We start from the raw sequence: 21,317 nt of genomic DNA on the forward strand, positions 1-21,317 counted from the left end.
TCTTGTTAATTTATTGTTTAGCAACTCTAATATAAGAGTGAGCAATCATCAAGTACATGCATGTACTCAGTGGCTGACGGGCTCGGCCCATGATCGTGGTAAAATCTTCTTTTTCCGTCCGCTTAGTCGGCCTTCTAGCACGAGAACAATTTCTTTGGTGAAACGAAGGTGACTGTGCTCACGCCATAAGTACGTATCACTGGATTATGATGCCGGCTTACGAGTACTGAGTTTTTTTAGGGCGGCTTTAACGTACTTTAAAGATTCGCATGTGTAATACAGCTTCACTCTCGGCAGTCTGTATTTCTTCCAGTCTCTAACGCTCCAACTGGCACTCGCGGTTCGAGTTTAGGCTTACTGAGGACTCTCTGAGAACCTCTCCTCTTCATTTTGAGGAAACGGAATGGTTGCGAACAATTGCATTTTTTTTATTTTGAACGAGGCATCGATCATGTGAGGACGCAACTGGGGGGCTGTCTGAAAGGAGGTTGGCTACTGTATAAGTATTCTGCGGAAGTCTGGGTTCTGGACCGCGCGAAGAGTAATTGTTGCCATGGTGCGTTGTTATGGTTTCAAGTTCGCCCACGTAGCAAAACAAAGATAATGGCCGCTCGGTTTTCGGAAAATTGAGCAAAACGTATTATCTTCTGTTTCTTTTCTTGTCGAATTTTATGGATATTGTAATCTCGTTAGCAGCCAGTACTTCTGCGTTTGTCGCGATTTTTTTTTTGTTATAAGTTCTTTTATTTTTCTTTTAAAAGATATAAGTAGTTCTTTTTAATCTATAAGAAGGATTATCAAAACAACGCGGGAAAACAAAACACAACAACAACAAATAGTAGAATATATAATTTAACTACTCCAGAACTTTCAAAAATCACTTCAGAGACTAATGAAACAGATGCACACAATCCCTCAGTGTCGCAGGCATGTGTTAGGCAGACTTTGGTGAAAGTTTTTGTCTTGTTCAAAATTATTTGTTCGATGCACAAATTCCTCTGACCAAGACCAGAAAGTACAACCGCCATATAAACGTATGCTGACTTACCTTGCGCTTTCGCGGTTCGCGTGGATTTTTTAGCTTGATACATTTTTCCAGCAATTCGAATTTCTCTCCAAGGATAAGATTTGTCTCTCTCTGTCTGAAATGGCCGTCTGAAAGATTTCTTTTATGACGTAGGTAAATATTGTCTGATTACCTGCGCGTGCCGGTAAAGCCCAGTCTCCCGCGCGATTTTACACCTGAATATTTCGCCGCGGTAAATCCTTTGAGACCACCTGCTCCGAGAGAGAGAGAGAAAAAAATACGAAAGCGAGTCAACTGACTTTTGACTGAGTCGATTTCGTATTGCGATAAATTTCAGTATGTTCAGAACACACCTGCACGGGTTGAATCTAAGATTACCCCTGTTTTGATTGGCCTTCATTGGCTTCCATGCGATGCAATCAATTATCGCAATATTTTTAAGGTTTTATTAATAATTTATAAGTCGCTTAAGGTGAATCCCCTAGCTACTTGATTGATAGTCTTCATTATCGCTTTGGATCTTCGATATCTGTCAATGAACTGTTAGATCAGCTGAGGTCTTTCTCAAAAACCTCTGGTGACAGCATAAAAAACGGGTCATTTTGCAATTTATGTGCGCTGGCTCTTGGGCTGGCCTTACATATCTTCGCTACACAGTGCTGACGAGTCCCAAGAAGAACGAAACAGCTATCCACTGTTGCGATCCTGCTTTATCGGTTCTGCGTTATATATATCCATATATTTTTGGCTGATCAGATCTCTTGTAGATCCTACGTTGGTAGCGTTTATCGTATGCGTTCCCTTGCAGTTTCTGGCTCAACTAAGAGACCGTTGTATGGATGTTGAACCATGTTTCAAGGTCTATAACTTGGTCTCTGTTTACTCTAAAAGCTTCAAACTTGGTCAAATGAATACTCTCAACGTGATCTTTCATGTGGTGGTGTCAGCTATATGCTAACTAACCTTTGGCTCCAAGCATTGGCGTGATGCATGTTTTGATAATATCGATCAATCATGAGAGCAAGCTCTTCCTTAGCTCACCGAAGAGAGAAAAGATCTGACAGATTACTTTTATGACGTGGGTTAATATTGTCTAATCGGTCTAATCATCTCCACGAGCGCCCAGTCTCCTGCGCGGCCGTAATTAGGCCTGTCCGGATTGTGCTCGTAAATCGCTGGAAAGTTGCTCCCTGGAATGCAAAAAAGTTGCTAAAAATTTGCCAAAAATCCAAAAAGTTGCTATTTAAATTTTATGATATTTTTATATAAAAGTTAATTGAAAGCTTTGTTTTTCGTTCTTCAAAATAATTGCTAACATCGATCAAGGAAAATAGCTTGAATCTTAGCTTAAATATGGGCGAAATTTAAGGATACTCTAAAGTCTAACAGAATAAAACAATAGGCATGAGAAACGTTGTCAAGGCTATGACGGGCTGTGTGTTCAATCTTCGAAAGGTAGATAAATATTCAAGAAATCGGCAAAAATTGAAGTTTTCTATGAAATCGTTGACTTTTTCGTGCTTGATATGTGCTCTAAACCTATATTTTGCTCAAAAGTTGTTCAGAAAGGCAAAACTTTCTCGAAGTTGCTAGAAACGCAAAAAGTTGCTGCAAACGCCTAAAGTTGCTCAAAAGTTGCCGAGGCAATCTGGACAGGCTTAGCCGTAATTGGATTATCATAGAACAGTATACTTTTCTTTTACCCATCTACAAACCTACCTCGCAGGCTATCTACCTGCCTGCGTGACTCACTGTCAACCAGCCAGCCAGCCAGCCAGCCAGCCAGCCAGCCATGCATGCAGGCCAGCCAGCCAGTTATCCAGCCAGCAACTCACCAGCCAGCAAGCTAGCCAGCCTGTACAGTCAGTCTGCCTGTGTTTCCCGCTTACTTGTTTGTTTTCTTACCCACCTCCCAGTTTGCTTTCTTGCTAACCTACTGATTTTAAAAATATTTTCTTGCTTCCTTACTTATCCTAGATATTTCATTATCAGTATAGGCCATATGGTATGTGCAACACCAACTGAATGCATTTATCTATTCTTTCCCCACGACAAAAAATCAACTAAATAGTATAGTTCTGGAGTGATTTTGGTCTAAACCTGCTCCATGCGTTTAATAAGGTCTGTTTTATGCACTCCGGTCAGGAATTAAGAAGACTCTTTTTGAAGAAACACGAGAAAAAATGTTACATCCGCCCCATGCCCCACCTAGCCAACCTCCGCGGGCTCCGGTCTCTCCGGTCTCTCCGAGCTTGGTTACAAAGTTTCTCGTAATGGCGGCGGAATGATTTGAAAGTTTACTGTGTTTTCTTTTTGGAGACATGACCCTCTAGTTTTTAGTGCTATTGGAAATGAAAATGTGGTTTCAGACGTTAAAAGCAAGACACTCTGTGCGTGCTTTTACAACGGAAAACAGCCAAGGGCTTGTGGCTGGCCTTGAATACACGGACAGGAAAACAGAAATTCACGCTCTGAAGGTGAGAAACCCTGGGAGCAATAACCAATTGTGATTATATATCACCTAAAGAAATTGTTTCATATACATGCTGCTTTAGTGGACAAGCTAAAACAGTTCATTCTCAGCTAGAAAATGATCAAGACATAGTAACAAAGCGATTGCAAAGATGGCATTTATGTCGAAGAAACAGCTTGGAGTGCTACCATGATACCGTACTTCTGACTTATTTCAATGCCGCATTGTTAATTTAAGCTTAATAATTTCGGTTTCACATTGGGAAAGCAACAAAGTGAAAAAATGCTGCCATTAGTCCCCGCGTGTGGGTGACCCGAAAACACTGACCCCCGGTCCGCGGACCCCCACAACGGACCAGGTCCGCAGACTACCCTACGGACCGGTCCATGGACTACTCCTACAGACCCCCTCTATGTACCACCCTAAAATAGTGTAAAAATGATAAATAAAAATTTCACTTATGGGTTGTCTAATAGATTCAGACTCATGTCGGTGCTTTTTCGAGTGTTACACTGTGTAAATGTAACAGACTTGGGTTTTTAACACCCCGCCCCCGTCCCTGCCTCTCAAAAAAAAAAAATGCCTGAAAGCTGTTTTCAGCATAAGGAGATGCCAATGGTAAGGAGGAAAGTTCTTACCTTCCATTCGTGGCTCAATCTGGCTTTGGAAGATATATTTTTAGGCCGTTAATTGTTGTTGTAACTGTTATTCCGCTGAGCAAATTGTGAAGCCTGGAACGAGTTCATAAACCCACGGGAGAATGGGCTGAACAAAATGGCAGAGGGGAAAGAACACAAATTTCGAGGCTTTCCGAAGGCTTCCCTGTATGCATCTTTCGTATACTTCCTTGCCACAGCAAAGGAAATGGCAATGTGTAATGATTTAAATTGCACCCGAGCCTGAATCTGGGTCTGTTACATTTGCAGAATGTAACGTTCGAAATTTCGCTGTCACGAGTAATCTATTAGACAACCCGTAACTGAAATATTTATTTGTTATTTTTATTATATTTTGGGGGGTGGTCCGTAGAGTGGGTCCGTAGGGGGAGTCCGTGGACCGGTCCATAGGTAGTCCGCGGACGCGGTCGGTAGTGGGGGTCCGTGGACCAGGCGTCAGTGTTTTCAGGTTACCCCCCGCATGTGAATGCTACTTAACAATTAGACCCGTAGTCTGCAAGGGCCACAGGCCAATAGCCCATGAGGCAATGCCAAATGGGCTATTGATCCGTGGCCTTTGAGGGCAAAGGGTCTAGTTGTTTTAGTATCACCTAACTAGTCGGACAGAAAAGGCAATAATAAAGTTAGCTGATGCAAGTTGAAGAAATATTTACTTGAGAATAAAACGAAAGAAAGCTTCACGCTTGAGTGCACAAATTTTGCTACTCATGGACTATTACTAATAGCCTTCTAGTAGTGTAGCCAATTAAAATGCAGGATTTGCATTAGTCCACTAGTTGGGTGATACTAAAAGGGACTAGTCCTTTGCAACTAGTCCCCTAGTAGAAACTAGATCAAGGGACTTGATGTGGGGACTAATCAAAGTTACATGTTCACTAGTGCATGCCAACGTTAAAATTGATGTCTGTGGTAGCCAGGGCTGTCATTGAATTTTAATTCACCTGTAGCCTTGATCTTCACACCTGCAGCAAACTTGTTACTTTATTGATGTGTGAATTGTATTAATTATAGGCCAGTTCACCTGTAACATCAAGGGTCCATCAAACAGACTCAGCCGTAACAGGTGTTACTGGTTACGGCCCTTACTGACAGCCCTGGGTCGGTAGCCATGGTGTGGTCTAAAGGATGTCTCTCAGATAAATGACAACTATTTCAAAGTGTTCAGGGTTTTGTTGAATCACTAGTAAGGGCACCAGACCTGAGATGAAGAGTTTTATAGATTTAAGTCCTGTTTAATATCTAACCGATTTTCCAAAAACATGCCCGCTATTTTGGTGCAAAGTCTTCAACACGGTTTTCATAAATTCAGACATATATTGGCACAGAATGTCCTAAACTGCGCAGGGAATTCCCTAGTTTGATTCTAAATGCTTTAGAAAGATCAACAGAAATTAGACATGCTCGTTTTTCGACCATTCTGGGTCATGCAGTTGAAATATATGTCTGGATTTATGAAAACGGTGTTAAAGACTGAATCAAGTGTTTTTGATTTATCTGTTTTTTTCATTTTTTTTTTCTGCTTTCACTATGACAGCAGCTTGTAAATCTTACCTAGCGTGAAATGTAGAAACTCCTTGCCGCATGTTTAATTTAGGTATTTTTTTCATTATTTATCGACCACCCCCTCCAACCCCTTTTCAATTTGCATTAAGTTTAGCCTAGGCTACACTCGTCTGAATTCAGTTCACGCTGTGACTCTGACAAGGAGCGACCGATTAGCATTCTGTATTTGCTGTCTAAAGGAAGTCTGCCCGAGGACATCATTAAGTCCAATGAAGGCCCACTTCTAATGATTTGCTAGTAAGCGTCATCCATTATCGTACGTGAGGCAGGCCTGAGGAGATGTGTAAACTGTTCGGGTCACATTTAGTCCCGTAACAGTAGGCCGTTTGCCCTGTGGTGATAATGTTGTGCTTGCTATAGACAGCAAAAATCTTTAGCCACGTCAATTTAGGACTTAGACGTGCAATGGACTAGACATTTCTAGCTGCTGTTGGCGTCATTTGCTCTGAACTTTGATGTAGCTAAAGAAAAAAAATCTGTTGAAATCTGGATGTGCCATTCTGCACTCGACAAAATTGAAGTACATCCGGGACATTGCTATTTGCGAGCAAAACATGGCCACGAGCAGAGAGAAGAACATGAGTTCAAGTGCTGATCATGAGTAGAATTTCCTTGTTTTATCAATTTTAGGCGTTCTCAGCGTAGCTAACTAGCAGAACTGTCTGTGATTCGCTAGCCTGAAACAAATTTATTTGTGTGGCTTCTGGCGATAATTGACGTAACGAGAACACGTTGAGTGTTCGCTTACCGCTAACTATGGCCTAGTTTGAAGGTCAATCAATTCTCGATGTAGGAAGCTCTTGTTCAGTCCATTTAGGACGATGCAGGCCTTTAGGAAGCGATAGATTAGCTCTCCGCCGCGGTTTTGATATCTGTACGTTCGTGTTGATTTAGACTCCAATTTTATGTTGAAAGCACTCTTAATTTAATTGTACAATTCATGATTCAACAAAAAGACGGTGAATTTAGTCTTCCTGGCCTCAAAAGGCATACAGGAGAGTTATTTGCTGTTATTTGAGCTACGATAAGCCTCGTGGAAAGCTAGTTCTAGGACAGAATTAGATCAAGGTTATCAGTGACAAGTAAAATTCTATGGCTATGTTTTTGCGAATCCGGTCAGAAATATATAATTACGTATTCTAACTGGCATTTTAATTGGTTCTCACTTATGATCTGGTGGAGGACATCTACATAACATTTTTTTGTTTTGTTATTAAATAGAACAAGTAGATTCCATTTTTTAAAAATGATTACATATGAAATTCATTAAACACAAATAAATTACAAATTAAAGAATAAAAAACTTACAAAACAAAAAAAAACACACTACAAACACATGTTTGGATATTTGTCCGAGGTCGTTATCTGTTCTGAGAAGTGAACAGTTTTCCAAGAACATAGCTCAAGAAAAACTGTGAGCTTTGAGGAACAGATAATGTCCAAGGACAAATATCAGTTCATACTTTCATACCAAATGGAAGCTAAATGTGTTTATTATCCTTCAAATATTTTTCACAACACATTCATGTTTAAAAATTAGGGAATGTCGCTAACTAAATTAGACATACATGAACATACAATTTTACAAATGATATTATTTTTTAAATTCCATACTTTACAAAAATTGATTGGGTACATAACTTTGCAGATATTGGCATAAAACATTACTCAGATTAACATCAAGTAGATTCCATGGTGCGTTTTGTCTGTTCGTCACAGAAGACCTCAAAATGTGGTACTAAGAACATTTAGTGACACACTTGGCTATTACCTTGTGTGCCACTGTTTTTGCACTTACCACATTTTGATGTCATCTGAGATCAATTATTAAACAGATACACAGCAACACAGAATCTATTATTTTCCTTTATTATATAGACATGAATGTTTTACTGGAAAATACACCATTTGTAAAATTCATTTGAAAACACGTCCAGGACTCAGGTGGCATATTTTCCATATCCTTACTAGTGAAGAAGATCTATGATTTCATTGATATCAAGTTTGTCTCGATCGAAACATCTTTGGGTCTTCCTCAAAAGTCTTTGGCAATCTTTGGAAATCTTTGGACATTATCGGAAAATGTTCGGCAACGTTTGTGTGACCTTTGGACAAGTTTTGGAGAATCTTCTGAAATCTTCAGAAATTGGTTGGAAATCTTCGGAAAATCGTCATCAGTCTATATTATAAAAAGAACATTACATGTTAGCTTGAAGATATATGAATTTTGTGTTCTCGTGGCGAGAACAATATCTCACTCGTTCAGAGCGCTCACTCGTAAGATATTGTTCTTGCCACTCAAACATAAAAGTCATATCTTCCCGCCACCATGTAATATCTAGGCTTGATCTTACAAGCTGCTGTTAGGGAAAGGAGCCCACGCTCCTCCCCAGAAGGCCCGATTGTACGCGTGAGGACTCTTTTGTTAGTCTTAGCCAGTCAGATAACTGCCCGCAGAATTTTGTTGGGCATAAATTATCTGATTTGTCAGTTCAATGGCGGTCCAGGATGGCGGACGATGTGTATTTGATAAATGTCCTGCAAGAGAACTTAAGAGAAGTTTAAGGTCGAAAGTTTAAAAATTCACAACGAGGAATGATGGGATAGTTGGTCAATGGCCAAGATGCGTTCCTTATTCAGCCAAGAAGATTGAGAACATTTGAATCTTGATAACAGATAACAAAGTCAACAAAGCGAGGGATGAACCTAAACAATGAGCTCAAGAGACAAAACAGTCATTCAAATAGATCTATAGCCTTCTTTAAGGATAGCGACTCCAGTCTCTGGTGAAGCCAGGCAAAATTAAATTTTTAGATGAGCTTAAGTGTGGGTAAAGCAAACCTGACTAGCAAAACTTACATGGCAAATTACAACTTAATGATGGAAACCATGCAGACCAGCATGTGACCTTTGACATGACCAGTTTGCTACAACACAGTCAAACACTGCTGCTTCCTCAGAACACAGTGTCTACACATATAGTGCCGTTCCACAGCAGTAATGTGGAACAAACTAGGTTGGAAGAACAAAGTCTTAAAAATGAGAACAGAAAATGTACAAATGATTCAAGTTGTAGGTGTCATGTGGGCCTGTCCAGGTTGTAATCAGATGACATTTCCAGTGACCAGGAGTGCCCCATGAATTAAATTAGGAGTATATGTCACAGACATGCTTTGCTGCTCGTGCATCTAGGTGTTCTTCTCTGGGAGGAATGTAGACCAGACACGAGAGAGCGGTAGAAATCAAGCCTATGTATTAATATCCCCTATGAATTTATTTTGCATTTTGATTGGTTATTACAGGGTGTACTTGTGAGCCACCTTAAATTGACTGTTTTTGCTTGTTTTTGCATGGGAGTCAACTTTGTAATTAATATTTTATCTAAATATTATTAATCTTAAATTATTTTTGTTTACCTCAGAGGGAGATCCCACCTTTATCACTGGAGGAGGGAGTAAGCACTGCATTTGTAACACATGAAAATGGAGGGATGTCCTTATTGGGGATATCTCAATCTGGGAAAGGAAAGTGTTGTTTGGAAATCAGGGCTTGGGATGTCATGAGCTCACTTGGTTTTACTGCAAAGGAGATAACAGCTCAAGATGTTCAGAGGAATACAGTTAATGATGGCAAGTTTAAGTAAGTTAATTTGCACTACGCTGTAAGTTTGAGGCTCATGCAAATGTTCTTTGTAATGCTATTATTCAGTTTGTAAACTTGGAGTTGAAAGAGGACTCACAGGCATTGTTTAAAACGTGTATTATGACATACAGCTGGAAATCTGAATTCTCTTGATAAAAAATATTTAATATTTAACTGCATGGTACCATACTAGTGTAACCATTTTTAGGTTACTGTAGACTTTTGTTAAGAATTGCTTTTGTTCTCTTGGCTGCACATAAGAAACTCGCTTTTGCGCAAATTATAGTGAGTCGTACTTCATGAGTACATGTAATTTAAGGTTACTTCCCACCTTCGTGGGTGTACTTTGGGAAAAAAATCTCACGCGTGCCAGTTTCAATGAAACCCCAACAAACTATACATCAGAAGAAAGCTTACATGTAGTTTATGGTAAAAATACAATTTAAGTGAGTTTTTCTCTTAGGAAGTGCCAGGAGCCGGTAAGGCGTGAAATGACTGAAGGTTCTTCCATTGAATTTATCGGCCATTAGATGCTTCCACACAAACGAAATGGCTGCATAGTCTTATTCACAAGGCATCAATCAACAAAAGTGTGTCTGGCTTTTTCGATATTCTGATTGGTTGTCTAGATATCCACATCTTAAGTTGGAGTAGCTAAAAATATACGAGACGTGTTGCGTAAATGGACACCACGGGAAAAATATGTTAAATATCAAAATTTTCTGACGCACTTTCGTTTGTCATTATCCCTGGAATGTTCTGGCAAAATTTCGTGACAATCTATCAATTCTGCATACCCTATAAATTTGCTCAGAGTGGAGGTATTCCTCCCAAAATTAAATGCGAGATTTTAGCTTGTTAAGATTTGTAAACAACTCGCGCCTCACCAGGAGATTATCTTGCCTTATGAAACCGCAAACCAATGGAACAACAGGACCTCCTAGTGTCAATGACAATGGATCATGATTTCCTGGGAAAAGCATCATATTGAAGCACGTTTTCTATCTCGCTGTAGCATTGAAGAGAAAGACACTACAACGGGCAAAGTAACCAAAGGCAAAAGAGCAAATACCAGATAACATAAAACATGAGCCCCAAGATGAGCGTTTGCCGTGAAAATTTCCCTTTGTAGTTTCATCCATTTAGCGATTATGACACCTTCTAGGTTTATAAACTTTATTTGAAAATACGTTTTTTTCTAAATAACTGGCCCACTTTTTGAGATTTTGTCAACGGTTGAAAGAAAAAACGATTTTTTGTGCCCTTATAGGTGGGAAGTAAGCTTAATAGAGAAAAGGCTGAACCATATTGACACATTAAAACTGGATGATCAAGTTTTGACTGCAAGTTGGATAAAACTTTTTACATGTGTAACTGGTGTACATTGTATACATGTACAGTTTACATGTAGTTGAGCAGAAGATGAAAAATAGACACTCACTACTGTACATATTTTTGTGGTCCTTATTTTGTTTAGAGCTGTTGTCAATCTTCCAGAGGCTCTAGGAACACACTTCTCTTTAAAGGCTGCATTTGTAAGGGAATTTGTATCGGTAGCTATCTCATCAGGATTGATTATTTTATGGAAATGTAGAAAGGTAACCAAATGCTTCTCTTTTTACTAGGTACTGTAGTGTAACCTGATATACATGTACATCTGTATGTAGATCATATAAATTGCTTTGCTTGTTTTACTGATGATTTATTAATAATGAAAGCAGAGTGGAATATTGGTGAAGCAATGCTGTGCTGGTACATGTATTTTGTGCTTCTGTGTTGCTTTTCTTGTACTACTGTAGTAGTGGAGTGAGGGTGAGTGGGTGGTGTCATAGGTCAACCCTTGCACTGTGAGCATTAGTGCTTGATATTTTATTCTAAATATCTTCCTCTACAGGTAGAAAATCTAACAATCACCCTTGAATTAGTTTCTGTGATGAAGTCATCTATGACCATTCAAGACATTGCATTTGTGCTGGATGAAAACACTTCAAAGAAAGGTACTTTTGATAATTGAACATTTACATGTTAGTATAAAATTTAAAACAGAAGTGAAGCATTTCTAATCAGTTAGTTATGAGATGTCCATAGCTTTCATTTCTGTAGGTTAATTACTTGTGCATGTATGTTGCAATCTTACTAGCGTCTAATAAGTACACTGTAATTCCTTGAAAGACATTTCCACATGTATTTCTTGGTTTATTTTGTTTTCCAAGACCTCTTAGCTGCTTTTCAAAATTAACAAATTGAGATCAGTTTTTTATATGTCTGTCCTCTTATTGATGATAAATTGTGTCATAACAGTGTCAAAGTAGCTGAGGAACCACGAGCCACAGGTGAGTGGTTCCACAGTAAACTTTGACAATGCTATGACAAAACTGATCATCAATAAGAGGACAGATGCATAAAAAACTTTTTTTTTTTACAATAACAAGACCACAAAATGGTTAAATGCTGGGAACAAATGAGGGGAAAAGATTCCATAAACTTACCATAAACAAAGTGAATTTTAATCAAAATGACGCAAACATTGTCAATAGCTTTTCTTGCTTTTTGATTGGCTACTTAAAAAGTCCATAAAATCTCATTGGTTAAAAAGTTGACAGTTTGGCAGCTGAAAGCTTGCATAAATTAAAATTTTATCCATCTGTACTCTTATTGATGATAAAATTAGCCAGTCAGCGCACGAGAAATTAGACAGTTATTGCAAAATTGTGTTTTGTCAACAATAAGGATGCAACAGGTGACATGTGTTTACTTAGAAAGTGAACAAGCCAACAGCATTTTGAGAATATCTGTGCAAACAAAGTCTGAAAAATGAGAATGATATGTATCTTGCATCACTTTAACAATTAACCACTCAAATGTCATTTTGAAATCCAGAGCAGATTTTACTTTACATCCGCCATTTATTATATGAAGTACCCAGGATTCATGTTAATTTACAGTAGACATCTGGAATGGCAAAAATGTCATACTGTGCTTTAACAAGGATGACATGAACAATTGCAACAACTATCCTCAGTATTATTGGGAAGCTCTTCACTTGGGTTGCACTGATGAGGCTCTAAGGACAGTACTTGTAGCAAAAGTTTACCCTGAAATGGAGTGTGGATTCCATGCAGATAGGTCCACCATTGACGTAGTCTTTTCCATCAGACAGCTACAGGAGAAATGCAGGGAACAGAGGCAGCCACTCTTTGTAGCGATCTTAAGAAAGGTCTTTGATCTTGTCGACAGGGATGCACTCTTCAAGATACTCCTCAAGACTGGATGTCCATTGAGACTCCTGAAAATCATCAGGTCTTTCCATGAAGACATGAAGGGCACTATGGTGGTTGACGGTTCAACATCAGATGCCTTTGACACCCAAAGTGGAGTGAAACAGGGCTGTGTCCTAGCGCCCACCCTGTTTGGTATCTTCTCTGCTGTTTTGCGGAAACATGCCTCTGGATCTGCCACAGCAGGTTTCTACCTCTGGGCTGGCCAGGTCAAATGGAAAGCTCTTCAACTTCTTCAGACTAAGAGCGAGGTCTAAAGGCCAGCTGAAATGCCTGCATGACTTTCTATTTGCTGAGTGCGCAGCAGTTACTGCCCACTCTGCTAAAGATCTTCAGCCCCAAGATGAACCACTTCAGCAGTGCATGCCAAGAGTTCAGGCTATCCATCAGCCTGAAGAAGACGCAAGTCATGAGACAAGATGTGGATCTGATCTGTGGATCTGGGCTCAACAATCTCAGATTCCATTACTGTTGACATGGAGCTCAACAAATGAATTGATAAGGCCTCCAACACGTTGTCCAGGCTGACAAAGAGAGTATGGTCAAACAAGAAACTGGTGGTACACACGATAACACAGGTCTTCAAAGCCTACATCGTGAGCACCCTCCTGTATGGCAGTGAGTGCTGGACCCTTTGAGCCTGGCAGAGTGAAAGCTTAGACAAAATCCGATAGGAAATCGAGTACTTTCAGTTTTAAGTGGACAAAAATCTTGTACCAGAATAATTTAAGTATATTTCAGTCCTTTTTGCATATTCAAAAAGTTTATTTAAGATATAAGTAGTTGTCTGAAATAACACCAAAAACAATTTCCCATGGGAACTCGAGGAAATAAATTAAATGATTTTGAAGTTCAGAGAAATTGTATAAACACAGGTAAAATGTGACCCTCAATATGAAAGCACGTTATGAAACATGGCAATTTGTATAAAAGTGGGTTTCCAAAGGGTTTCAAAGTCCTAAAACCGGGTTTCCAAAGGGTTTCTAAAGAGTTTGCAGAGGGTTTCCAAAGATTTTGCAAAGGGTTTCTAAAGAGTTTGGAAAGGGTTTCTAAAGAGTTTGCAAAGGGTTTCTAAAGGGTTTCTGAAGTGTTTTCAAAGGGTTTCAAACTTCTGAAACCGGGTTTCTAAAGAGTTTCCAAAGGGTTTTTAAAAGCATTTGCAGCAGGTTTAAAAAGAGTTATCAAAGGGTGTTTTACTGTTTTTAAGGCAATCCAAATGGGTTTCCAATCCTATCATCAGTTTCATTTCACCAGTACTTTCAAGTGTTTTTCGTAGGAACTTCAAACTTTGTTTTTGATGTTTGATGTTGTTAAAAGTGATTTCTTTTGAGAAGACATTCAAAACAGTCACACTGAAGTTTGCAATACATTGTTTACAAATAATCTTGGTACAAAGTTTTTGTCCACTTGTTACTCGAACTTCTGGTGGATTCCCTCTTAATGCTTTCCACATGCGTTATGTATACTATATATGCTACAATATACTAAATATTACCTGGCAAGACAGGTATGCGCTGGCTGGGCCATGTACATGTACAGTATAGTGTACACGGATGATGGCTGCATCCCCAAGAATTACCCTAGAGGCAGGTCACAGCTACGTTTTAAGGACGTCTGCAAAAGGGACCTTAAGGCCCTGAGCATCAGTGCAGTGCAGAAAGGCCTCTCCAGCCTTGAGGCAATGCCTGCCCAGCAGTCCAAGGAGAAGAGGCAGAAAAGGAAAGGTCGAAGACAGGGAGGGAGACCACCACCAGTCTTTGTCTGCAGTTGCTGTGGGAAGGACTGCTATTCCTGCATTGGTTTGTCCAGCCACACCTGGGGCTGTACCACAACCTCTATCCAGAGCACCACTCCATAGTCTCTAAGACTGACAGATGCCAATTATATACTTGTTTGTTAGATCATAAGAGCAGCTAAGAGGGCTTGTATTGTCTAGTCCTTTGAGCTGCTGTCATTCTTTTTTTGTTTTTTGCATCAGATTGTTAGATATTATCATGCCTGCAATGAATAACACTTTTTTCCTTTTTGTTAGGTCCTCCATCTTTAGTGGTTGGTGAATCAGGGGGAGTCAAACTGTATTCTGTCACACAACATACTGGTACAATACATAACTAGACTTTTTTTGCTTTAATTAAGTGCATTTTTACAGCTGGCAATGCTTTCATAGCTAAACCATGAGAAATAGAAATGTTTCAAAACATTAATGTTGTTGTTACGAATCCAGAGTACTGTGAAATTACCAGTGAAAACCACAAATTTGTAAGTTGGCATTTTCAGCCAAAAGTTATCCTACTCGTCCTGTTGTCCAGTTTAGATTCAAGTTGTTGTTGTTTTTTTAACTTCTGAGGGGTGGTTTAATTCTTGCTCTGAGTTGGGATCATAATGTTCAATTGTACCGTATATTTACACTGTGGACTGTGTGAAGTTGTTAGTAAATAATTTAATGTCACCCAGTAGTCAGTAAAATTACATTCCTGTACATTATTTTACACATTTTGACAGGGCTGATTAATATTTACATGTATTTCTAATGCGGCACCTTTAAGTATTTGATTTGCCATTCTCCAGTCTTTACACCTACAGGTGTAAGGTGTGTTGCTTAAGATTAGAACTTAGAGATTCTGTCCAGGACTTCAATTCAGTAAAATTACATTAACACATTTTGACAGGGCTGATTAATATTGTTTTATCTTTAATGCTGCACCTCAGCATTTGACTTGCTGTTCCCCTGTGCATACACCTACAGGTGTAAGGGTGTTGCTTAAGGACGTTTGTGCCCAAAATTTTTTTAAAACTTGCCATGCAGTTAGTTAAAGACCAACTTTGGCCAAAAAGGCAATAAAGCGGGAGGGGGAAGGGGGGGAGGGGGGAGAGTCATCACCGGGTCCATTTTTTAGCTAAGGCACATTGAAGACCATGCGTTTTTAGAGGCTTTCATTATTTTAGGACAATCTTAGCTTACAACTATAGGGAATCTAGTAAAAGAAGCTACATTTAGTGACATTTAGATCAGGTAAACATACTCAATTCAACACAGCAAGGTCTATGAAGTACAGTAAACCTTTGCAGTTGACTCATTCCTTGAGTTAGGATAGGCCTCGGAAAAGAATCCATATTAGTCTTGCCCATCCATGTTTGAAGAAAACTTCGGTCCCACAAATACAGATAAGGCAAAATATTTTTTACTTCTTGCATATAGATTTTGTCTGTTTCTTGTTAAAATGGAGAAAATCAATGAAGGAAATGATCTGTATAAAGAAAAGACTGGTTCACTGACCATGTAAAAGGGTAAACTGCAAGTGAAGTTAATGGAACTTTTACCAAGCCCTACACTTGCTTATATTTCTTCCCTAGTACAGGTGCCTGATGTATGAAATGGCGTGATGTTGCAACGTGAATTACGCGCGCAGTAAGCATGCGCAGATACAGTGGGCACGAACAACCTTTAGATTAGAATGCAGTGATTCAGGCCAGGGCTTCAACCCAGAGTACTCAACCCAGAATCCAGCACATGAACTTTTAGGCCATGGTGTACCCAAACATTGATTGTTGTTGATAGCAACATCATAATGTAACTATGGGGACGGGGATGGGGGTGGCGAGGGGGTAGTGCGGTAGTGATAATGATTGTCAGGTTAGTACATCATTGGTATGGCTAGCCAGAAGGGAAAGTCCAAAAGTTGGTTTTCGTTGTAGATTGTAATAGTTTACAGTTACAGTTCATTTGCTTTTCAGATGTAAACTCTGAGGATGGTGATGTAAAGTTTGTCACTAGTCATATCCCCTTTCCTTCATCAGAAATTGGAAATACTGTGCAAGGTTGGTATTACTTTAGAGGGCGAATAATGTACTCTCTGTGACCACTGCGTTGCTAAGATGAATCAAAGAAGTTTGGTTGAGAAAAGAAAAACAGGGTTGCTTGAGGCTTGTGTGGTTGTTGAGTGCTTGGCCTACACCTACCAACCTCTGTCCTACAAATACAGTGTGTATAGTACACTTGAAAAAAACGTTCGTGATTAACATACAAAAACTTCTTTGTGTTTGTTTATTGCTTGTTTAAAATTACTAGATTGATGTATACATGTACACCCAACGAACATCTGCAAGTTCTCTATAGATACATGTAAAACATCTTCAGTTTGAACATAGTTTGTGGAAGGGAACCTCCACTAACTATGGTTTGAACATCAGTCCTGTGTCAGGCTTTCTAATATTAACCATCATTGTATGGAGGAGGGCAGAAGCCGCTACTATATCTGTCATTTGTACATTTATTTGGTCAGGGAAATTTTATTTTTACCGGGAAAAGTCAGCGAGTTTTGACAAGTGATGTCTGTGGTAACCATGCCTGGGTTGTTCTGCCTTATTGAAACATTTAATGGAAATTTTTGCAATGTTAGGAAATCTGAAATTATTCTGAATTTTTTTTTCCTGCTGTAGATATCCAGCGTGCATCGGCAGATAGTTGTGTTTTGTGTGACAGCTCTGGTGACCTGTGGTACTTTCACCCTCCTCATCTGCAACAGATCATGCTACCCAGTAGTCAAGGTGGCCACAGTGTTTTCGCTGTCCAGGCGAAACATGGTCAGACGGAAGGTTAGTTTAGTTCTGTAACAGTTTGCTATCTTTATATCATGTAACGGAGATTTTGATAGTTTCTTGCAAGGTAAGATATAAGTTATGTGGTTGAAATTGGATTTGGACCATTTTGTTTTTCTCTCTTCTACATCTAAGGAGTATCAGACAGATGAAACTGGAGGAAACTGGATAAATTACAGTAAAAACATAGTTCAAATTTAACTGACCAGAACATGCCAAAATCGTTATAGAATATGTAAGCCCCTCCTCCACCTTACGGTATGAATATGTCAGCTAATGTCCTCCTTATTGAGAATAAAGAGTTATTAGCTACATCATGTACGCTTCATGTCGTGATGAGCCAGGTAATAGGGAGCTTAAGCAAACCACGACGACGACGGCAACGAGAACGTCACCAAACAAAACGTTTAATGAGCAAAACAATGGCTGTGTGCGTGCGTTATAAATCTTGGTACATTTCTTTGCGGTCCTCTGCAAAACAAAAGCGTGAAATGACCAAATGGAACGCGACGGATGAGGCCTAATTTTGCTTCCTTTCATTTGGACCTGAACGCTGTCATTGCATATTTAGCCTGAGTACGTTTTCAGAGCCATTGGCGTACTGAACAGATCTAGACAATAGCGAATTTCGCCTGTAAAATACAAATTCATTTTTGAATAGGCGTCGTTCCCGGCGTCACCGTCGTCGTTGCTTAAGCTCCCTAGTATTCTTTTGTGAAGCTTGACAATTTGTTGTGTGAGAAATGCTGTTTAGGATTATTTATTATTATTTGATCAAATGATCCCGGGTTGATTCTACGAAGCCAACAGTCTGTGTGTAGACTGTAGACAACACAATACAGGTGTACATCGAAACCAGCGCGGTGACGGTATTAAATCTAACAGAAACTCTGAAAGGTTCATATTCCTTCTTTAATAGGATGGCTTGCAACAGTCAATCAAGGCCAGACTATTAACCTTTACAAACTTTCTGATGTGATAAAGAGCACAGCGGCAGGATTGATTACACAGCCCTGGCATATGATTCTATCCCAACAGCCCATTAGTGCACTGTCATTCATTGAGGACAATGTGTTAGCTGCTGGCTCAAACTCTGTCAAATCTGTCTCATTGTGGGTTGGGATTGACAACATAGGCTCCACTAGACTGGAGACTGGATGACTCTGCTTCATCTGGTGATCTACTTTAGCTGCTTCGGCTACGGTTAAATTTAACACGGTCGCCATTTGGAACGCCCCGGAGCCATGTCTGGCCCCCTCCAGTGGAGTTATTTTACAAAACGCTGAACAAAGGTGGTAGCAGAAACCCATTACAGGCTGTCGGATGAAAGACATTAAGATACTTTTCGATACCCAATACTTCGTTCTCTTTTGTATATTTTTCTCAGCTATGTAGGTTTGACTTTTAAAATTTTGCACAGTCCCGAAAAAGAACAACGCAATTGTTGAGTATGGTGCTTCTGTTGTCATCAATAAATATCACAGACTGAAATACAGTTTGGGTTTCTTTTGATCGTTCAGCAGGAAATGATGTGTCCGGGATCAAATTTTAAAAACTAGCCCGATGGACAACCTCGTTTCCAGTGTCTCTCATCTTACCGCCCCCTGGAGATGGAAAGATGGAAAGATCTTGGAACATGACCGAAACAGTTTTTGTTGGGGGCCTAGATCTACTCTAACCCGCCAAGGGCGAGTCAATGTTTATGGACTCCTACAAAATAAATATGCTCGTTGTTTTGTTTGCAAAGTTGTTCGTGCCAAGCAGGCGAGTTGAGGGAAGTTGGGCAAGATCCTTACGCTGAGTGCCTCTGAATGAGGAAAAGAAAGAACGTGGCAAAATGGACACGCCGCGGGAAAGTTGTTTATTGAAAGGTGTACCTTTATATAACGTCACAGTCCTGTAAAACCTTCTACGCAGCGAAGAAGACTAAGTCGTGTGAACTCAGCTAATTAAAGTGCTTCTGGGCATTTCATTGTTCACCACAGCCAAGCAGAACATTGAATGTTCTCGACGGGCGGTTTTATTGTTTCTTATTTGCTCAGCAACGCAAACCATGAAGGGAACTTGCAACCGTTCTAATCAGAACGTTTTGTCGAACAACTAAAATTAAACTAAGCATTGATTTTAGCTTGCTATGTTCTATTAGTTTTTTCGTGGAATGTGAAATATGCCCTTTTAATTGCAGATGGTTGCGTGCCGAGTTCAGCTCAAGTCAATTTAACATTAAAAGGGTTAAAAAGTTACTTTTGCGGTAACCCACTTTTTACACACTAACACGATGATAGGGTAATGGCCCATTAGTTTATTTATGAGGGTTCAATTGAAGACGTGATGAAAATGTTTTTTCACAAAGCCACATAGCTTGCGCGAGCTTGCGCAATCTTGTCATACGCAAACTCAGATCAAATCGTGACGTCATTAATGCCCACTGCAGCAGTCTCAGTTGAGCTGCATTACAATTCTTTTGTTTTCAACTGTAAACATGTTATGTCAACAAAAATCTTAAGCAATTTAAGGTGTCCTTCAAAAGCTTTGCTTATCTCATTTCGTAGACAAGTTCCGTTTGCGCACGTTTTGAGTCGGTTCTTGAGGCTTTGCGGTGTGCGTGCGTCGCTGCATACAGATATTTTCAGGGGTCAAAAGCTACGCTCTACCTGGTGTTTTCTTAAGTTAATGGGCTACTCGAGGCTACTCATCGTGTTAAGAATATGACATTATCGCCAGGATGTGATCTGCATCCTTATCAACCCAATTGTTTTACATAACCCTAATAAAAATATGCACTCAAATTTCTTGACCATGTCTAATCTCAATGTAAACAGGATCGAATTTAACTTCACCGGTCTATTTAAATCCATTGGCAATATACCTTAGTCTCTTTGACTTATGTCACCAGAATTGACTACACCCGGACAGGACACAGTATTCATTGATTTCGCTGCAAAGCGATTTGTTCGACTGATCGCACAATTGGATGTGACCTTTAAGCCACGGTTTATTAATTGCTTACTAAGCTGTGAAAAATTGTCAGTCTTTGAATCACGATTTTATAAATTAAGTACACAGCGAAGATTTCAGCCGGAGACGACATTACACGACATACTCGAGAGTATTTTCCCGATTTTGCTTTCACTGCAAGATGAAGAAACCGGACGAGGGCATTCTGCAAGCTGTAGCTGTTTTGTTGCTCTCTGCTCTCGCCTTAGCTCAAGGTAACTTGTTCTACCTTCTGTCTAATTCTTCAAAAATTGGTGTTATATGTTCATTTACAGTTCTACGATTTGAAAAAAGACCAGTACTTAAGCTAATCGATCAACATGCTTCATCTTTCAGGTGGGCGGGTAATAAAGATAACTCCAAATACTGGAAGTTTGCAAGGAGAGACAAAATTAACAATACATGGTGAAGGTAGGCCACAAATTTCCATAGCTACCAGCCCTCCATCTGGGGCCTAAAACTGTGAATCAAAACTGTTCATTTTTACTGTCTCTGATTTCAAGTTTCGAGTTAGCGTACGTTATGAGTGCTGCGAGGTACAGAGCAGTTTTCAGGTATTTTGTGTACAATAGCACTCAAAGCTAAGAGAGGGTTAACAATGGAAATTATAACCCCCGTGTAGTGTTGGTTTTCGAAAATCCGAACCGGCCATCTGGTTTCGTCTGTGTAAACGTACCCTGTCTCAATATATCATGAACCAAACCGCCTATTATTGATCCAAAGTGTACACGTTTTTAGAAAATATCAGTTCCAGGATCTTACTTTAGGCTGCCGAGCGATTTAAAAGAGATTGACTTACACTTCTGACAGGGTCATAACAAAGATAAGAAACCTTATGAGCGGGCTGAGAATTCCAGCTTTAACTTCTAAACTGAGATTTCAATCTTTCACCAACTCAAAAGAATGGGGTGGTTTTCAAAGTCGTAAGTCACTGACGCGTCATTTTACTGCAGAATGCAGGTGAAAAACGTTGGAAAGCTCGAATCATGGATCTGTTTTCACCGGCCGGCACTTGAGCGGAATTCAAATCAGGCTATTTATTGTGTCAGTGTTGCAGTCAA

The 21,317-nt window shown here is 39.6% G+C and overlaps 2 protein-coding genes across 3 annotated transcripts in view; both read left to right on the forward strand.

Annotated features, from left to right (window-relative positions):
* Positions 1 to 2,465: 2,465 nt before the first annotated feature.
* Positions 2,466 to 19,305, forward strand: LOC145478053 (uncharacterized). Its single transcript, XM_081455950.1, has 8 exons — positions 2,466 to 3,504; positions 9,162 to 9,379; positions 10,860 to 10,980; positions 11,277 to 11,379; positions 14,693 to 14,758; positions 16,396 to 16,479; positions 17,101 to 17,256; positions 18,179 to 19,305. Exons 1-8 carry the CDS (start codon positions 3,379 to 3,381, stop codon positions 18,418 to 18,420), a joined length of 1,116 nt encoding a protein of 371 aa, XP_081312076.1. The 5' UTR covers positions 2,466 to 3,378; the 3' UTR covers positions 18,421 to 19,305.
* Positions 19,306 to 20,134: 829 nt separating this feature from the next.
* LOC145478039 (fibrocystin-L-like) overlaps positions 20,135 to 21,317 on the forward strand; it is a 47,283-nt gene continuing 46,100 nt past the window's right edge. For both annotated transcript variants that reach the window (XM_081455925.1, XM_081455926.1), the window contains exons 1-2: positions 20,135 to 20,471; positions 20,593 to 20,667. In XM_081455925.1, coding sequence (XP_081312051.1) covers positions 20,399 to 20,471; positions 20,593 to 20,667 — 148 coding nt within the window. In that variant the 5' untranslated portion in view covers positions 20,135 to 20,398. The remainder of the gene's footprint in view (positions 20,472 to 20,592; positions 20,668 to 21,317) is intronic.

Source organism: Orbicella franksi, chromosome 2, assembly GCF_964199315.1.
Source record: "Orbicella franksi chromosome 2, jaOrbFran1.1, whole genome shotgun sequence".
Taxonomy (NCBI): domain Eukaryota; kingdom Metazoa; phylum Cnidaria; class Anthozoa; order Scleractinia; family Merulinidae; genus Orbicella; species Orbicella franksi.